General features: G+C 54.7%; 3 protein-coding genes across 8 annotated transcripts; 2 read left to right on the forward strand and 1 right to left on the reverse strand.

The window, feature by feature from the left end:
* The first annotated feature begins 2 nt into the window (after positions 1 to 2).
* On the forward strand, positions 3 to 2,961 carry Aup1 (AUP1 lipid droplet regulating VLDL assembly factor). Of its 3 annotated transcripts, XM_005078297.4 has the most exons (12): positions 3 to 163; positions 242 to 379; positions 461 to 611; positions 784 to 968; positions 1,200 to 1,272; positions 1,366 to 1,439; positions 1,669 to 1,735; positions 1,836 to 1,938; positions 2,048 to 2,167; positions 2,269 to 2,384; positions 2,567 to 2,685; positions 2,788 to 2,961. In XM_005078297.4, the coding sequence occupies exons 1-12, from the start codon at positions 27 to 29 to the stop codon at positions 2,822 to 2,824; spliced, it is 1,320 nt and encodes a 439-aa protein (XP_005078354.2). In that variant the 5' UTR covers positions 3 to 26; the 3' UTR covers positions 2,825 to 2,961. The 3 variants fall into 3 exon arrangements, with proteins under 3 accessions (XP_005078354.2, XP_040594611.1, XP_040594610.1); XM_040738677.1 differs by lacking the exon at positions 2,567 to 2,685; XM_040738676.1 differs by lacking the exon at positions 2,788 to 2,961 and having other exon boundaries at positions 2,505 to 2,646.
* Positions 2,962 to 3,109: 148 nt separating this feature from the next.
* Dqx1 (DEAQ-box RNA dependent ATPase 1) lies at positions 3,110 to 12,127 on the forward strand. Of its 4 annotated transcripts, none has more exons than XM_013119255.3 (12): positions 3,110 to 3,969; positions 4,193 to 4,386; positions 4,682 to 4,774; positions 4,961 to 5,069; positions 5,403 to 5,636; positions 5,726 to 5,825; positions 5,916 to 6,074; positions 6,151 to 6,342; positions 9,850 to 9,969; positions 10,111 to 10,301; positions 11,378 to 11,568; positions 11,718 to 12,127. In XM_013119255.3, exons 1-12 carry the CDS (start codon positions 3,763 to 3,765, stop codon positions 11,872 to 11,874), a joined length of 1,947 nt encoding a protein of 648 aa, XP_012974709.1. In that variant the 5' UTR covers positions 3,110 to 3,762; the 3' UTR covers positions 11,875 to 12,127. The 4 variants fall into 4 exon arrangements, with proteins under 4 accessions (XP_012974709.1, XP_040594605.1, XP_012974710.1 ...); XM_040738671.1 differs by having other exon boundaries at positions 3,110 to 3,406; positions 3,745 to 3,969; positions 4,682 to 5,069; XM_013119256.3 differs by lacking the exon at positions 6,151 to 6,342 and having other exon boundaries at positions 4,682 to 5,069.
* A 1,143-nt stretch (positions 12,128 to 13,270) lies between these two features.
* On the reverse strand, positions 13,271 to 15,050 carry Tlx2 (T cell leukemia homeobox 2). Its single transcript, XM_005078301.4, has 3 exons — positions 14,588 to 15,050; positions 13,935 to 14,172; positions 13,271 to 13,855 (listed from the first exon to the last, which is right to left on the reverse strand). Exons 1-3 carry the CDS (start codon positions 14,985 to 14,987, stop codon positions 13,639 to 13,641), a joined length of 855 nt encoding a protein of 284 aa, XP_005078358.1. The 5' UTR covers positions 14,988 to 15,050; the 3' UTR covers positions 13,271 to 13,638.
* Between the last annotated feature and the right edge of the window lie 2,909 nt (positions 15,051 to 17,959).

Below are 17,959 nucleotides of genomic sequence, written 5' to 3' on the forward strand. Positions count from 1 at the left end.
GGACCTCGGGTTCTGGCATCCCGCGAATGCCCAAAGACTCCGCCTTCCCAGGAGCCCCCGCGGCCCTGCGAAGATGGCGGCGACATCGGCCCTGCTTTCCTGAGACGGCCGCGATGGAACCTCCCCCAGCTCCGGGGCCGGAGCGGCTCTTTGACTCGCACCGGTAAGCGCTGCGGAGGGAAGAGACCGGTCAGCGCGTTCCCTCGGCTTCGGCGCCTGATCGCGTCGCCTCTCGCCGCAGGCTCCCCAGTGACGGCTTCCTGCTGCTCGCGCTGCTGCTCTACGCTCCGGTCGGCCTCTGTCTCCTGGTTCTGCGCCTCTTCCTAGGGCTCCACGTCTTCCTGGTCAGCTGTGCCCTGCCTGACAGCGTCCTCCGCAGGTGCGGACTGCGGTGCCCGGGGGGAGCATCGGGGCTGGGCCTGGTTCAAGACCGCACAGTCACTGCCGCCTGTGTCCCCAGGTTCGTGGTACGGACCATGTGTGCAGTGTTGGGGCTCGTGGCCCGGCAGGAGGACTCCGGACTCCGGGATCACCGCGTCAGGGTCCTTATTTCCAACCATGTCACACCTTTTGACCACAACATAGTCAACCTGCTCACCACCTGTAGCACCGTGAGTGGGGGCGAGGCCCAGAGCGCCACCGGGTGGCTCCCGGGGCCCGAGCTCAGTGCTCACCTTAGGGTTCTCTTGGGGGACACCGATCTTTTCCCTCACCCCATAAACACCATCCCACGTGTTACCTTTTTCTTCTTTTCTTCTTGCTTTTTCTCCTCCCTGCTCCCAGCCTCTTCTCAATAGTCCCCCCAGCTTTGTGTGCTGGTCTCGGGGCTTCATGGAGATGGATAGGCGGGTGGAGTTGGTGGAGTCACTCAAGAAATTCTGCGCTTCCACAAGGCTTCCACCCACGCCTTTGCTGCTCTTCCCTGAGGAAGAGGCTACCAATGGCCGAGAGGGGCTCCTGCGTTTCAGGTGGGTTAAGCGCAGATCTCTGGGCTCCAGTTTAGTGGGTTGTCCAGCTCTGGGAGAACCTGCTGTAGTCATGTCCTGTCTGTCCACTTTCAGTTCCATCCCCTAAATTCTTAGTTCCTTGATTATCTGCTTATGGAGTTGGACAGTTTCCTTGTTTAAGTCACGTTTGAGTTGTTGGCTGGGCTACTCGGGACTACGTCCGATCCTACTCCCTCTCTCTCTGTCTCTTAGTTCGTGGCCATTTTCTATCCAGGATGTGGTACAACCTCTTACACTACAAGTCCAAAGACCCCTGGTCTCTGTGGTGAGTGCGTGCTGGCAGGGAGTCTCTGGGGTTTGGAGGGGAAGCTTCCCACCTCTGGCCTTGCTGAGGTCTCTCTCCATGCCCTCCTCTCAGACGGTGTCAGATGCCTCCTGGATCTCAGAACTGCTGTGGTCACTTTTCGTCCCTTTCACGGTGTATCAAGTAAGGTACTAACTGTCCTCAGTTTTGGTGGCTGGGAAGATGCTCACTTCAAGGTCAAGGAAGTAGTGGCCTCTGCCCTGTCTGTCTGTGGATTTGCTAATGCCAGAGTTCCACCACAGAGGCAACACGTGTCTACCACCTCCCCCCTCGCATCACCGCTGTCCCAAAATAAATGGGGAAAGGATGACACCCTTGACCCCGGCGCCTTAGCAGGGCACTGCTTCCTCTCCGCAGGTGGCTTCATCCGGTTCATCGGCAGCTGGGGGAGGAGAATGAGGAGTTTGCCCTCCGTGTACAGCAGGTGGTAGTGAGCGCGCAGGCGTGGTGGAGGTGGGGTCCCTCTTCAGGGCCAGGGAAGAAGACTCAAGTGGCTATAGTTACCACCTTCCAATTCTCCCCAGCTGGTGGCCAAGGAATTGGGTCAGATAGGGACACGGCTCACTCCGTCAGACAAAGCAGAACACATGAAGCGGCAGAGACACCCCAGAGTACGCCCCCAGTCAGGTGTGTGGTCTCTGCGCTCATCGAAGCGTGCTTCGGGTGGTGATTTTACTTACTTATGCTTGTCAACCTTTCTCAGTTCTCCGCTCACCTGATACTTTTCTTTTAACAGCGCGGTCTTCTTTCCCCTCTTCTCCCAGCCCTTCCTCTGACGTGCAGCTGACAACTCTGGCCCAAAGAGTCAAGGAAGTTTTGCCCCATGTGCCACTGAATGTCATCCAGAGAGACCTGGGTATGGGAGAGGGTAGCTTCACAGAATGACAAGGCACAGAAAAAGTGGGTTGTGACAGAGAGGGTGTACAGGAAATGGACACTGTCCTCCTCTCTTCCCAGCCAGGACTGGGTGTGTAGACTTGACCATCACGAATCTGCTTGAGGGGGCTGTGGCTTTCATGCCTGAAGATGTCCCTGAAGGAGCTCAGTCCCTGCCCTCAGCCTCTGCCCCAAAGGTGAGACCCAGGAGTAGTCAAGGCCAAGACTTAGGGTTAGGTTGGGGCAGTCTCTTTGCTCCCTGTCGCTGACTCTCTTTGATGCTGAGACCCTAGCACAGTACCTCTCTTGCAAAGTAGGCATTCGATGGGTGTTTAATGATGATGACTTCGCAAGCCCTCTGACATTGTGATCACCTCAGTTCCCCAGCTCTGGCCTGGTGACCCCTCAGCCCACAGCCCTAACATTTGCCAAGTCTTCCTGGGCCCGTCAGGAGAGCCTGCAGGAGCGCAAGCAGGCCCTGTATGAATACGCAAGAAGGTGAGGGTTAGAGGACTGTGTGCAGGAAGGAACAAGCTGGACAAGGGCCTGATGGCACTAACATGACGACGCCCACGCACTGTCTCTCCCCATGTCCCGCAGGAGATTCAGAGAGAGACAGGCCCAGGAGGCTGACTGAGCCAAAGGAACAGGATGGTACCCAGAGCCGCGGGACGGAGACTGGGGGCAGCCCTCACCCAGGCCAGATGAGTGGGTGGTAAAAAGGGAGGGATGGAGCTCCCCCAATGTCACATTAAATTCAGGGTTTTCACTCAAGGTCTCTGTTGCCTCTCTGGGTTTCAAAAGCCCCCTGAGCAGGTTCCTTTTCCCAGTTGAAGAGTATATGGGTGAGGATGGTCAGAATGAAACTGAAATTATCTCGTACTAAACTGAAGACAACTGGATCCCAGCCAGTTTGGCTATGTTGGGAGACTGTCACTGTAAAACTACAAGTCCCAGAATGCATTTCATGAGCACAGTCCTGTCATGCTCAGTGTGGTGGCAAGAACCAAGCTTTCCTTGGGTTCCTAGCTAAATTAACTTAGGTGGAGCAAAAGGCTCCACCCCCAAAAGCAAGCTCTGTGATTGGAATTGGAGCTCAGCCTCAGGGTGGGGCCGGGAATTTACCTTTGTACTCCAGGTAGGTCTGGGTTGGTGGTGCCTGGCTGGGTGTGTCCAGATCTGACTGCTATCCTGACGCGTCTCTCAGAGCTGCTGGCAGGTTTGAATCCAGGATCCTTATGGCCCTGTTGTCTTAATCTCTCTTTCCCAAATTTCTTACTTTTTTCCCTCCCTCGGGTCCTTCCCACAGATTACTATGCTTCATGTAACTCCTGCCGCCCCTGTACTAGTCACTACCCAACTTCAAACAGGGTAAAAGTCCACTTGTGGTGGCCCCTTAGAAACACCCAGCACTGTTTCCCGGAAAGCAAGTACCTCAGGGAAGGATGGACCCCGAGGCATTATCCTCTGCGGGTTGAGGTTGGGGATCAAGCGGAGAGGGAAATTTGGTATCAGTCACCAGATCTAAGGCCTTACTGGCTGCCCTGCTTTCCGTAGGTTCTATGGACAGCCACCATGGCCTCTGGGCTGGCAGAAGAGTCTGAGCTGGCTGTGAACCCCTTTGATGGGCTCCCCTTCTCTTCCTGCTACTATGAGCTGCTTGAGCAGCGCAGAGCCTTGCCCATCTGGGCTGCTCGCTTCCTGTTCTTGGAGCATTTGGAGAGTAGCCCCACTGGAGTGGTGCTGGTATCTGGGGAGCCCGGCTCTGGCAAGAGCACCCAGGTGGAGGAAGAGTGTGGGAATGGACAAAGGGCAGGGCTAAATGCGCCTTTCCTGGGTAAAGAATGGTGATGTGGGAGAGCTGACCAAATAAAGATGGGTTTGACTGACCCCAGGGGGTGGTAAAGGTTCAGGAATCTCAATTCATTTGGCCATAGTTCCTGCAGCACTTCTGTCTCAAGCCCTCCAATCCCCTGACCAGTGGTCTTCCCTCTCCCCACCCCAGATTCCTCAATGGTGTGCAGAGTTTGCACTGGCCAGGGGATTCCAGACAGGCCAGGTTACTGTCACTCAGCCCTACCCACTAGCAGCCATGAGCCTGGCTTCAAGGGTGGCTGATGAGATGGACCTGACCCTGGGCCATGAGATTGGATACAGCATCCCTCAGGAAGACTGCACTGGGCCCAACACCATGCTCAGGTGGGCCATTTGCAGTCTCATTCCCTTCATTAGTGCGAACAGGTCCACTTGTCTGGCTCCTCCCCACACCCTCAGTTTAACCTGCCCTTGAATCACACACAATCCAAACCTCAGTCACCCAAGGTACAGGTGTGAACCAACTGTCCTCAGCAAAGATGTGGGTCACACTTAGTGGTCCACAGGCTTAGGAAGTCCATGACATCTTTTTCTGATCTTCAATATCAAAATCTAGGCACCTGGATTTGGGTCTGGTCGGTGTTCACACTGACTTCCTGCCCACTATCAATGTCAACAGGTTCTGCTGGGACAGGCTGCTTTTGCAGGAAGTAGCCTCCACCCGGGGCCCAGGAGCCTGGAGTGTGCTGATTCTGGATGAGGCTCAGGAGCGGTCAGTGGCCTCAGATTTACTGCAGGGGCTCCTTCGAGACACCAAACTGAGAAACCTTCCAGGGGATCCCAGAGTGGTTGTGGTTACTGACCCAGCCCTTGAACCCAAACTCCAAGCTTTCTGGGCCGATTCCCCCATTGTGCGTGTGCCCAGAGAGCCTGGTGGAAATCCCACTCTTATCTACAGGGACACTGTCCCTACTGACCTAGTGGAAGCTGCCTGCCAAGCTGTGCTTGAGCTGTGTCAGGGGGAAGAGGCGCCAGGAGATGTGCTGGTGTACCTGCCCGGTGAGGAGGTAAACAAAATGAAAAAGAGGATTATGGGACACCTTCCTTTGCTGCTTTCCTGTCCCAGGAATGGGGCAGCACATGTTAGGAATAGTGGTTGTGTTTACTCTCTGCTGGAGTCTTGGTGGGAGGATCAAGGACTTCAGAATAAAGAAATGGCACCCAGCTCTAAAATCTTTATAATGCAGAGCTTTGTGCACAGTGAACTGAAACTATGTGCCCACCTTTAGAAGTGTGTGTTTTCTATGAGTGAAGGGCCTTAGCTATCATCAGTTTCTCAAAGATCTGTGCTCCCCCTAAAAAAGGTAAGAACTGCCCTAATGCCCCACCCCTCTCCTTAGGAAATTTCCCTGTGCTGTGAATCCTTGTCCAGGGAGTTGGGGAAGTTGGCTGTCCCAGGGCCTCCACCACAGGTACTGCCCCTTCACCCAGGCTGTGGTCAAGCCATCCAAGCTGTGTATGAGGACACAGACAAGAGGGTCCGGAAGATCGTGGTCACTCATTGGCTGGCAGATTTCTCCTTCTCTCTGCCTTCCATCCAACATGTCATTGACTCAGGACTGGAACTTCGCAGTGTGAGTGAGAGAAATGAGGGGGATGGAGCTTGAGATGGAAATGGACCACTCTGATCTGTCTTGGCCTTGTTGGGGGGGCTGGATGACAGGTTTACAGTCCTCGGATCCGGGCAGAATCCCAGGTGTTGAGGCCAATTAGCAAGTGTCAGGCAGAGGCAAGAAGATTGCGGGCAAGGGGCTTCCCACCAGGTAAGAGCCTTTGCCTCAGACCAAACAGGAAAAATAAATCAGCTCACACAAGCCGTGAGAGATGACTTCCCTAGGCCTTTCTCCCCTCAGGATCCTGCCTCCGCCTGTACTCTAAGTCCACCCTAGAACTAGAGGCACCCCCACTGCCCCACCCCAAAGTGTTGGAAGAGAATCTGAGCTCCCTGGTGTTGCTACTAAAGAGGAAGCAGATTGCAGAGCCAGGGGAATGCCACTTCCTGGACCGGCCTGGTGAGCCCCCATCCTGCCCCGGGGCTGCCTCTGACTGCAGGCTCAGGCTGATGTCCAAGTCCTGTGTCCCCACCAGCACCAGAAGCACTGATGCAGGCCCTGGAAGACTTAGACTATCTGGCAGCGCTGGATGACGACGGGGACCTGTCCGATCTGGGGATCATTCTTTCGGAGTTTCCCCTACCCCCTGAGCTGGCCAAAGCCCTGCTAGCCTCCTGCGAGTTTAACTGTGTGGATGAAATGCTCACTCTCGCCGCCATGCTCACTGGTATATGTCTAGCTTTAATCTACCTGGGTTAGGAAGTCTGCCACTCGTAGTAGGAACTTCGGGTTTTCACTGTGCTGGGAACCTTACCCAGGGCCTCAGATATGTTAGGCAGTTTCTCAGCCCTGCACTAAGGTGAAACCAGAATCAGTCAGTGCCTTCCTACCCGTCAAGTGCACAGGGAGCCAGGGACACTGTGAGCTTTTATTCACAGCCTTTCAACACAAGAATGCTCACCACTTCCACTTCAAACTGTCTCTTCCCTATGTCTTTGTGATACCATTTTTATTTGGGGTTTTTTGGGGGATCTCTGGTTTTTTATTTGTGTGTAGTGCTTACATGTGTACGTATATGTGTGTATGAAAGTGCATACACTCTTACGTGTGTACATGTGTATGAAAGTGCATACGCTCTTATGTGTGTGCATATACGTGTGCATGAAAGTGCATACGCTCTGAGGCCAGAGGATGTCAGGTGCCCCACTCTTTCCCTCTCTACCTTACTCCCTTGAGATTGGGTCTCTTACTGAATCTGGAGCGAGGCTGGCATCCATCAAGCCCAGTTTCCTCCATCTCCACTCCCTGCAGTTTAAAGTTACAGGTGTGCTTGGCTATATCAAGCAGCAACCTGGAATTTGAACTTAGGTCTTATGCTTGTGTAACAAGTGCTCTTAACCACTGAACCCCCCCCCAGCCATCCCCCTTCTTTTTGACCCAGGGTCTTGCTATGTAGCCCAAGTTGGCCTTGAACGTGAGATCTTTGGCTCAGTCTCCTGGATGCTGAGCTTATACGTTTCACCACCATGCCCAGCATCCTGTAGTTTTCATCCCACCTCTGGTCATCCTGTCTTCATCTCTTCCTTGGGATTCTCATCCTCTACTTTTCCATTGTAGATTCCCCTCAGGGTTCTAGCCTTTGACTTATGTGTCTTTTCATTCCCAGAACTCTGACCGAGTCCATCCACACCCACAGTTCACAGTGCTGCCTCTGTACTTGAAATTCCCAAACTGTACTTTGCATCTCTCTGCCAGTACCACTTTAAAAAACAAACAAACAGGGTCTCACTATGTAGAGCAGGCTGGCGTCTAACTCTCAGAAATCTGCCTGCCTCAGCCTCCCAAGTCCTAAGATAAAAGGGCTGTGCTACCATTCCTGCCCCTTCCCACTATTCTTTTAGATCTTAGGAAGATGGAGAGGCAAAAGGGAGGTAAGTCAGGCAGTGGTGGTGCACACACCTTTAATCCCAGCACTTGGGAGGCAGAGGCAGGCTGGTCTTTGAATTCAAGGCAGCCTGGTCTACAGAGCAAGTTCCAGGACAGACTCTAAAGCTACACAGAGAAACTCTGTCTCCAAAAACAACAACAACAACAAAAAGGTAAGGAAGAAAGAGAGATACAGGGAGAAATGAAAAAAGAGGAAGGAGAGACATCCAACTCCTGAAGAATTCCCCCCCAAGATTTTATTTTTATGTATATGCCTACAGGTCTGTCTGTACATCACAGCATGCAGTACCTGCAGGTGCCATAAGAGGGCGTCTGATTCCCTCCCCCAACTGGTGTTTAGATGATTATGTGCTACCATGTGAGTGCTGAGAATCAAACCTAGGTCAATGCTCTTTTTTTTTTTTTTTTTTTTTTTTGGTTTTTCGAGACAGGGTTTCTCTGTGACTTTGGAGGCTGTCCTGGAACTCGCTCGGTAGACCAGGCTGGTCTCGAACTCACAGGGATCCGCCTGCCTCTGCCTCCCGAGTGCTGGGATTAAAGGCGTGCGCCACCAACGCCTGGCTTAGGTCAATGCTCTTAACTGCTAAACAATCTCTCTAGTCCTGTGTTCCTGTCTTTTTAAAAAGTATTATTACTGTGCATGATGTATGATGTGAGGTGGTAAGGGTGCGCCATAGCTCATGTGTGGTCAGAGGACAGGATTGTAGAATTGATTATTTCCTCCTACCTATATGTGGATTCTGGGGTTCGAACCCAGGAGGCCAGAGCTTACAGGGGAGATTTTGTGTGTGTGTGTGTGTGTGTGTGTGTGTGTGTGTGTGTGTGTTTTTAAAAGATTCTTATTTATTATGCATACAATGTTCTGTATGCATATTTGCCTGCATACCAGAAGAGGGCATCAGATCTCATTATAGATGGTTGTGAGCAACCATGTAATTGCTGGAAACTGAACTCAAGACCTCTCCAGCCCCAATTTTATTTTTTAAGATGGGTTTACTCCAGAGCCCAGGCTGGCCTGAAATCCACTGTATATCCCAAGCTAGTTTCAAACTTGCACCAATCCGCCTGCCACAGCCTCCCAGGTAGCAGGACTACAGGCATGTGCCACAATTACTTTCACGCTTTAACATTGCTCTTCACCACTCTTCCAGACGATGCAAACTCTTTTGTATCACAATCAGCCTCTTACCCTGACTGTACACACAGACCACTCCACTCTGACCCTGACTGTACACACAGACCACTCCAGCTTCCCTTGCTAGTCTGCCGTGTCACCCGTCCCACCCAAGCCACATGGCTTCCAGTGCTCCAGATGAGCCATACCATTAACCTCTGTGCCATGCTGTTCCCCCAGCCTCAGATGGCCCCAGTGTCCCTTCCCCATTCATACTTGTGACGCTGACCCAAGGAGCTCACACTTTTCTCCCACTTCACCCTGGTTTCCACCCCGAAGCCTGGGTCAGCTCACCTTCCCTTCGCTTCCGGAACACCAGACCCACTTGCTTTTCTTCCTTATCCACTTCCTTGCTGGGCTGTCCTACAGCCTTGGGGGCGGAGTGCAGGTGTCAGTGTGCTTCATGCCAGGGGTAGAGGAAAGAGCTGGACAGCAAGCTCCCAGGGTCTGCCTGTCTCTGCCTCTCAGGTTCCGGGGTTGCAGGCATAGCTGGAAGTGCTGTTGGCTTGTTTGTTTTATGTGGGTGGTGGGGACTCAAATTCAAGTCTTCATTCTCGTACAGCAAGTACCCATTGACTGAGTCATCTGCCCAGCCTTTCTCCTATCAGATTTTAATCTCCTTAAAGGCGAAAACTTTCACTTCCAGCCATCAGTGTCTGTGGGAGATGGGTTCCAGGACTCTCTGTGGATCCCCTAATCCACTGGGGCTTCAGTGTCTCAGGATAAAATGCAGTAGTACCTGAACATAACCTGTGCATACTCTCCTACACACTTTCCAAAACCTCCAGATTACTGCAGTGTGTGTAAACATTATGTAAACGGTACCCTGTATTGCTTGAGAAATAACAGCAGAGGGTAATCTGCATGCTCTCTGTAGATGCCTTTTCTTCTGAAGACTTTCAGTCGGCAGTTGGTTGAATCCACAGATGCAGAGCCGTGACTGTGGAGGGCTGGCTGCATTTGTCTCCAAAGTATAATGAAATGCAGAGCACCCAGAATCTATTGCCTTTTGAATTAGGCTCCCAGAGGATTACTACTACTTTTTCAGTATTCTATCTGTGCTACTGTCCTTCCTGATTCCTTCCAAACCACCTTCCTGTCTCCTGCCTCCAGCTGCTCCTGGGTTTACCCGTCCTCCATTGTGTGCAGAAGAAGCTGCCTTGCGTAGGGCCCTAGAACATGCAGACGGTGATCACAGCTCTCTGATCCAGATTTATGAAGCCTTTGTACAAAGTAAGTGGCTCACTCTGCACCCTCAGAAACTCCCAGGAAATACCCAATCAGCAGACAGACCTCTGTGTGCAGGAAGAGGCAGGCCCCTGGCCTGGGGGCATTCTTTGTGCCAGTCTCAATTATAGCTGTTTCTTTTCCCAGGTGGAGCAGATGAGGTTTGGTGTCAGGCTCGGGGTCTAAACTGGGCAGCACTGTGCCAAGCCCGTAAACTCCGAGCGGAACTCATGGAACTCATGCAACAGATTGAGCTTCCCGTGTCCCAGCCAGCATTCGGTTCTGAGCAGAATCGCAGAGACCTTCAGAAAGCACTGCTGTCGGGATTCTTCCTCAAGGTTGGAGAGGGGGCCGAGCAGGATACAATGCAAAGGCATTCTGCCTGGGGTGGTGGTACACATCTTTAATCCCAGCACTCCAGAGGCCAGCCAGGCCAACCCCTCTAAGTTTGAGGCCAGTCTGATCTACATAGTAAGTTCTAGGACAGCTATGTAGTGAGATTCTGTCTCCAAAAGGGGGGGAGGGCACTTATTGCTCTCTCAGAGGTCCCAGGGAACCCAGGTTCAGATCCTAGGACCCACATGGTGGCTTACAATCATCCTTAATTCCAATTCCAGAGAAGTCGACACTTTGCTGACCTTCAAAAGTAGGCATGTGGTGTGCATATATACATGCAGGCAAAACACTCCTATACATAAATTAAAATAGTTATTGTTTTAATTTTAGGGGAAAAAAAACAAAAGGGGGCTTAGGGGAAGAGTAGGTAGCGCCTTGCTTCAATCTCAAGGGCAGACTTTGGTCCCAGAACTATGGACTCACCTGTCACTCTGGCACTGGGGAGGCAGAGACACCTGGGCCCCTGGAGCTGTCTAGCAGCCACCGTAGCCTATTAGCATGTTCCAGGTCTGCCCCCCAAAAAAGGACAGATGGCACCTAAGGGATGACACCCAAGATTGACACCTGAAGATCAACACACATATACTTCCGTGAACACACACAAACACATACAATGTCTTAGAGCCAGGAGTCTGAGGGTTTGAGGACAAGGGGCCATGACAAAGGCCATATGATTAAAGCAAGGAGCAGGCCACAGCTGAAGATTGACTTTTAGGCTTTACAATACTCTTAATCCTTTCGCCCTCCCGTCTTTTCTCTTCTTCCTTTTTGGGGGGGGGTGTTGGGGTTTCTGTTTGTTTTTATTTTGTTTTGAGACAGGGTTTTCTCTGTAGCCCTGGCTATCCTAGAATTCACTTTGTAGACCAAGCTGGCCTCAAATGCCTGCTCCCTCTGCCTCTGCCCCCCTAATGCTGGGATTACAGGTGTGTGCCACCACACCCAGTGTTGGCCCGCCTTTATTTTCTTTTTCTACTATGCTCTGTTACTTATTCCATCCATGTATTTGTGTTTCAATGAGGTGGCCCAAGACATAGATGGCAGTGGAAATTACCTGCTTCTCACTCATAAACATGTAGCCCAGCTGTCTTCATGCTGCTGTTACCGAAGCCGCAGAGCTCCAGCTCAACCACCTGCCTGGGTTCTGTACCACAGCTTCTCCATATCCAAAGACAACTGCCTGTACATCGTCTCTGAGATTCAGCCTCAGATGTGAGTTTCCTGACCTCACTCCTAATACCCTTTCTCTCCCAGGGACAGGAACCAAAGCTAAGGCTGGGGAGTGAGTGGGACTTAAGAAGAGGGTTTGTGAGGGGGGCAGAGGGGGGAACAGATAATCCCGTTCTGACTTTCTCTAACAGGCTGGTGGATCTAGCCCCTCCATACTTCCTGAGTAACTTGCCCGCCAGTGAGAGCAGAGACTTCCTGAACCAGCTGAGAGAAGCAGCCTCAGAGCCATCAGCAGAAACGGAATCTTCCTCTCCCCGGGAGTATGGGGATGGCTGTGTTCTGCAGTGAGCTGCCTAAGGAATGGAGCCAACCTCACCGCATAGGGCAGTCGGCCAGTCTTAGAAATCCAAAGTGCAGGGTCAAATATATTCCCAGTACCCAAAAGCCAAGAAACGGTGGGAGGGGAGGAGGCACAGGAGCCACAGTCCAGAAGGAAGTAGTCCTTTCTCGCTCCTTGCCGATGGGAGCTCACTCCACCCCTGTTGCCCTACACAGCCTTGCACTGTCCTTGAGACTATAAAAGATTTTCCTGTGATGCCAAGTTTGACTTTGGTTCTTCGGAATCACATACAATATCCATGAGTGAGGCTGACTTCCTCTCCTCCTCCCGTCTCAGACCATGCCTTTGTGCCGCCTGCCCGCCCGCCCGCCTGCCTGCCATAGCGGCAGTCACTAGCACAGAACATGAGTGTTCTGGCTACCACAGGGCTCTGTCCTTGTCACAGTGCTCCAGCCTCTGCCAGAAACAAGCTGGGAACACTGGAATGAGACAAAGTACTTCCTTTTAACCAGAAAGCTTTGCAACTATCCTCCAGCGCAACTATCAAAAAGCCTACTGTAGCCTCTGACTCACCTACAGTCTGGTCTTTCTGACTTTTCATGACATTTAGTGTGTGTGTGTGTGTGTGTGTGTGTGTGTGTGTGTATACACGCATGTGCATGTACAAGCATGCCATAACACATGTTTTGGGGAGAGGACAATTTGTAGAAATGGGTTCACTCCTTCCTCCAAGTAGGTCCTAGGACTCAAACAGATCATCAGGGTTAGCTGCAAGTGCCTTAACCTGCTAAGCCATCTCCTAGAGTCTTTCTAACTAAAAGGTGTCATGTGTCTTTCTGTCTGTCTGGGTACTCCTTCCCTCTGCCCTTAGTCTATTAATTTCTGAATCCACCAGTATCCTGCACATTGTAAATGTATTTGTGGAATATGGTGGAAAGAAAGGCTTAATCCGTGGAACTCCCCAGAGTTCCCTCCCCTAGAGATCTTGGCCTCCCCATTCCATCCGTCTCCCTCCACACATGTGTTGTCAGCGAGCTCCCCCAAAGGCAGGAATCTGCAATTTTTTCTCTCCAGATCCCCTCCCTGGTGCGCAGCACTACTGACTTCCTGGCCTCCACATCTCCAGTCTTGGATTCTTAGGATTGCCAGTCCCAAAGCATCTTGCTCACTCTAACACTGGGCCCATGAACTGTCCACAGGCTCCTCCTCTTGGTTCTCTGCCCTGTATGGCACTGGAGCCTGATTCTCTCCCTAGATTTTACCCTCTGAGTATTTCAATATCTACCTTACCTACAGCATAGGTGCATTGTGACTTTCAAGAGGGGGGCGGCTGGTCCGCAGGTTATACATGGCAACGTGAGACCGAGTCAAGAGAGAATCCTTAGCGATTGTTTTACCGTTGAGGGGATGAAGTGGACAATCCGGTCCCTGTCACAGTCAACATTCTCGAGTACCAACACCTCTTGCATTACCCCGAAGTCCTTGATAGCTTCACGCTAGCTCAGTGGCCCCTTATCAGTGAGACCTGAGCTCTGAGCTCACTCTGGGCAGAATCGCCAGTGCCTTACTGCGTCCTTGCCCCATTCACTATGTCCTGCAGGTTGCCCTCTCGACCCAGGTTCCAACGGGTCCGAAAACGCCGTGAAGGGCAGAGTCAAACTGCGGGCCAGGGGCCGCTAGTGGCCGAGGAGCCTCGGAAGACAATCGCAGGCTTTCAGCTCCACTGGTGGCACCGCACACGGCCACAGTGGTGCTCCTCGGGTAGGGGTCGCTCACACCACCGAGGCGAGCCCGGACACCGAAGCCACCTTGTTGTCCTCGGCCCAGGGCTGCAGATTCTGCAGCGCGAAGAGCGAAGAGTTGTGCAGGCAGAGCGGGTCCGGGGGCAGCGGTGGCCGCAGCGGCCGGGGCAGCGCGTCCTGCTGCAGGTGCAGCAGCAGACGGCCCGCGCGGTGCCGCTCCGCCTCGCGCTCCTCCGCCGTCTGGCGCCTGGGCGGGCGGAGAGCCGGGATCAGCGGACGGCCCGGCCCTTCCCAGCCACTCGGCCCGCCCGCGCCCCGCGCCTCACCGCCACTTGGTGCGTCGGTTCTGGAACCAGGTCTTGACCTGCGCGTCCGTCATGCGCAGGGCCTTGGCCAGCGCCGCCCTCTCTGCCGAGGCCAGGTACTTCTGGCGTAGGAAGCGGCGCTCCAACTCCAGCACCTGCGAGCGGGAAAAGGAGGTGCGCGGCTTCTTGCGCTTCGGGGGGGTCCGGTTTTGGTAGGGGTGGCCTATGCGACGTGTCCCAGAGAAGGGCGAGAGCGCAGCTACGGGGTGGAAGATCAGGGCAAAGTTTGGGGGTGGTCCGAGGTGACACTGAGAAGAGAGCCCCTAGTCCTTACCCGGCCCGCATCCACTGAGGCCTCCTCGTTCAAAAAGGGGCCTAGGAAGAACGCGGTCCCCCCCAAACTTCACCCTGCCCCTCCTCGAGATAGGCACCATGCGTAGGGCTGCAGAGGAAGGGCGCATGCACCCGACGACAGCAGCTCTCTCCTTACTGCCTCTCCTCTGTGAGACCAAGAAATGTGGGGTCGCGGAGGGTCCACAGGGATGAGCAGAGGGGAGGGAGAAAGGGGGAATGGAGTTGGAGCAGAAAGCTAAGAGGCAAAGAAACGGGGTCTACGGGGTCTACGTCTAAGAGGGAAGAAGAACACCGGACGCCGAGGGGTTGGGCAATCTCACCCGTGAGCCTGTCCTTCGCAAAGCGGCGGCCGCTGTCCATCCAGGGGAAGGTGAGTCCGGCTAGGCCCCCGGCGCCGCCCAAACCCGAGGGTCCGGGCACTGCCGGGGCCGTACCCGAGGGCGGCGGCACCGGCAGCGGGCGGTGCGCAGGCACGCGGATCACGCCGCCCGGGCCCACTCCGGAGCCTCTGGGCAACGGGGCTAACGAGCCGGTTGGAGCGTAGCCCGAGGCTCCGTGGAATCCACCCGAGAACGCCGCACTCTCCCCGTGGCTCTGGCCCGCCTGACCCTGGCCCAGACCGCCCCCCGGGGGTTCGGGGCCGCTCAGGATCTGATCGATGCCGAAGCTGATGGGTTCGTGGTGCGGCAGGTGGTGCGGAGCCAACACCGCCGGCTCCATGGGTCCAAGCCGGAGAGGACCTGGAGGCTGGATGGCTGGGAAGGGTGTCTCTGATGGCTGCGGAAGCCCCGCGGCGGCGCGCTCCGGGCAGCCGCTTCAGGGGCCCGCGGGGCTGGCCACGGCCGGGCGACGGGACCCCCGGGACAGCAGCATCCCTGTGCACCGGGCGCAGCCGCGCGCGTGCCCGCCCCTCCCGGGCGTCCGCGCAGGGACTCGCATCCCGGAGGAGCGTGGCCGGCGGGGATCCCGGGAGCGCGGGTGGACGCTAGGCTGCCCAGGCCACTGCCCGAGTCCGGTGTGGAGACGGGTGGCCAGATCAGGCAGGGGCAGTGACTGACAGATCGGCCTCCGGTGGGCAGAGGGGGCTGAGGGAGGGCAGGGGCGGGGCCCTGCCGTTAAAGGGAAAGGGATGGCTGGATGTGCCAGGCGCAGGCAGAGGAGGGCGCGGGTGTCAGGAAGGCGCGGGGCGCGGGAGGGGCCGCTGACTCAGCCGGGATGCTTGCGCGCCCGCATCCTCGCCGGCCTCCGCCTTCGGGCTGCCTCAACCTCGCGGGTTCCTCGGCTGGTGCTTCTGTCCCCAGCCCCCACTCTTCGCCTCCCGATGGGTGCCGCTAGCCAGCTCCTGGATTCGTTGTGGCCACTGCCCAAATGCCCTCTGAGACCAAATCTCGTTGTGGCTTCCTGGCTGTGTAAGAAGCGGCTGGGGGACGGCGATCCGCGTCCTGGAGTCCTAGGAAGAGGCCAGGTGTGGGAAGCAGACGGTGACAGGGCGCATTCGGTGGACTCGGGCAGGGAACGAACCTCTGAGCTCGGGGTCGTGGCACACCTCCTGGCTTTTCCTGTAGCACTTCCCACCCTGGTCCTGACCGGCCAGGAATTGGTGCCCTGTTTCATAGAATTTCGATTTTCTGAAATTGCTGTAAATCGGACCCGGGTCTCAAACGGACCAACCTGGGCCTCCACCGCAGGATTCCACTCCTCTATTTTGCATCTCGGAAAGCTATCCTTTCACATTCTCCTCCCTTCTCTAAGGCGAAAGGGCGACATTGGGGACTCGCTGAGGCCGTGGGAGGCTCTCCGCTCCGCATCCTACAGACACTTCACCCCACCCAAGCCCCAGAAAACGCGCCTGGAGCGTGCCAGCCAAGGAGAGTGGGGGAAGAATGAAGCGGCTCAGTGACCTTGTGACCTCTGGGCGCGGACCCAGGAACTGAGAGTATGTGACCTCCGTGTCCCTCCCTTGGATGGGACCCCTGCCGGGCGGGCCCCTAAGCCGAAGACACGCCCCCGCCGCCACCCTGCCCGGTGCAGGCCGCCATAATCGGGTTAGCTGGGTCGGAATTACATTACCTTCCCCAGCCCGCCCCGGCCCTGGGGGGGGCCCTGGCGCCTCCGAGCCGGTGAGACTGGGCCCGGGGAGGGGGCAGCGGGTGGGCACGGAGGAGCTGCTCAGCTTGCCTTGGACACCTCCTGGCCAGAAGACCCCGCCCTGCTCTGCAAGCTGGGACCCTCACCCCTGCCCGCCTCTGGGCTCTGCTCCACCCTGCGGCTTTCCCGCGTGAAGCGAAGTGCCTAGCGAGTGTAGACCTCCCTGGGACTACTGTTGTAGTCGTTTCTCCGGGATCCCCCTGGGAAAGGCGCCCCTCCTTTCTCCCAGCAGATGGGCTGGCAGCCTGGCGCCTGGGGCAGGGTGAAGGGGTCTTTTCTCTCATGGGAACCAGGATATTTGGGCATCTGGACAGGAACATAAAAGTAGATAAAAGTAGGCTCTCCTTCCCAGTGTTCTCAGAAGCCTGCGGGGCGGGGGCCGGGGTGGGGCAGGAGGACATTAATACTATGTGAGAGTCCCTGGCCACCTTGGCCACCTCTGTCCTTTTCAGCTATTCCTTCCACCATACTGGTCCCAGAACGCGCGTGGGGAGGGGGGCAGTTTGGCAATGGTGCTTTTTATGTATGTCCCTAAAGAATATACTATCACTTCTGCCTTCCACAGGGCCCTCCCTGTTCTGAGCTACGGAGGGAGGTACACCTAACACGAGGCCCCAAGCAAAGCACAGAGTACACCTCCCTGCATGGGCGTCTCGGGACCCGGCCTAGAAAAACAGCCCCCCGCCCCCACCCCGCAGGGGAACTGGCTTGCAGGTGTGCTCAAGAAGGCGAGCTTCACGAGGGAAAGTCACTGTGTCTCTCGCCAAACTGAATAAATCCTTTTGAACACGTCCAAGCATGAGTCAGTGAATGAGAAACAGGCAAGTTGGTGAGGACCTTCTGAGGTCTGCGCAGGTGGCACTCACCCGCTGATGACCTTTTGAGGAGAATGGTCGCAATTGGCTGTACAAACAAATCTGGGAGCTAATGAGGAAACTGTCTCATACCTGGCTGTAAGGACCGAGGACATCCAATTTTGCTAGCCCTACCTGGGAGTGTCTCTTCTTGCCTCCATCTCTGCTTGAATGGTTCCCGCTAGTTCCAGTTAAAGATGGAGGGCCTAGGTAAGTGCTTCCTCCTGCCCTGTTACATGCATTTGTGACGACACATGCATGTAACATGCATGTAACATGTGTTTTCTTTTCCTCTCCCTGGCCCCATTGTTTTTGGTTTTTTGTTGTTTTGGTGTTTGTTTGTTTGGTTTTTGTTTTTTCGAGACAGGGTTTCTCTATTGTTTTGGAGGCTGTCCTGGAACTCTCTCGGTAGACTAGGCTAGTCTCGAACTCGCAGAGATCCAACTGCCTCCGCCTCCCCAAGTGCTGGGATTAAAGGCGTGTGCCACCAACGCCCGGCCCCCATTTTTTTATTGTTTGGGATTGTGTCTTGTGGTGATATATTGTTTATGATTTATTAAAGCCACTGGTGTGGTGGTACACACCTTTAATCCCAGGACTCAAGATTAAGAGGTAGAGAGATCTCTGTTAGTCCAAGGCCACACTGACTATACAAAATTGACCCAGTCCTAAAAGAAACAGCTCACACAG

The sequence above is a fragment of the Mesocricetus auratus genome, unplaced genomic scaffold (genome assembly GCF_017639785.1).
Source record: "Mesocricetus auratus isolate SY011 unplaced genomic scaffold, BCM_Maur_2.0 Super-Scaffold_100676, whole genome shotgun sequence".
Lineage (NCBI taxonomy): Eukaryota > Metazoa > Chordata > Mammalia > Rodentia > Cricetidae > Mesocricetus > Mesocricetus auratus.

Coding starts and splice junctions, on each gene's coding strand:
- Aup1 (XM_005078297.4), top strand. CDS start 27: ATGCCCAAAGACTCCGCCTTCCCAGGAGCCCCCGCGGCCCTGCGAAGA. Junction 380..460: donor CCTGACAGCGTCCTCCGCAG/GTGCGGACTGCG, acceptor CTGTGTCCCCAG/GTTCGTGGTACGGACCATGT. Junction 1,440..1,668: donor TTCACGGTGTATCAAGTAAG/GTACTAACTGTC, acceptor TCCTCTCCGCAG/GTGGCTTCATCCGGTTCATC.
- Dqx1 (XM_040738671.1), top strand. CDS start 3,763: ATGGCCTCTGGGCTGGCAGAAGAGTCTGAGCTGGCTGTGAACCCCTTT. Junction 3,970..4,192: donor GCTCTGGCAAGAGCACCCAG/GTGGAGGAAGAG, acceptor TCCCCACCCCAG/ATTCCTCAATGGTGTGCAGA. Junction 11,569..11,717: donor TCTGAGATTCAGCCTCAGAT/GTGAGTTTCCTG, acceptor TTTCTCTAACAG/GCTGGTGGATCTAGCCCCTC.
- Tlx2 (XM_005078301.4), bottom strand. CDS start 14,987: ATGGAGCCGGCGGTGTTGGCTCCGCACCACCTGCCGCACCACGAACCC. Junction 14,173..14,587: donor TGCGAAGGACAGGCTCACGG/GTGAGATTGCCC, acceptor TCCACCCCGTAG/CTGCGCTCTCGCCCTTCTCT. Junction 13,856..13,934: donor AACCGACGCACCAAGTGGCG/GTGAGGCGCGGG, acceptor CCGCCCGCCCAG/GCGCCAGACGGCGGAGGAGC.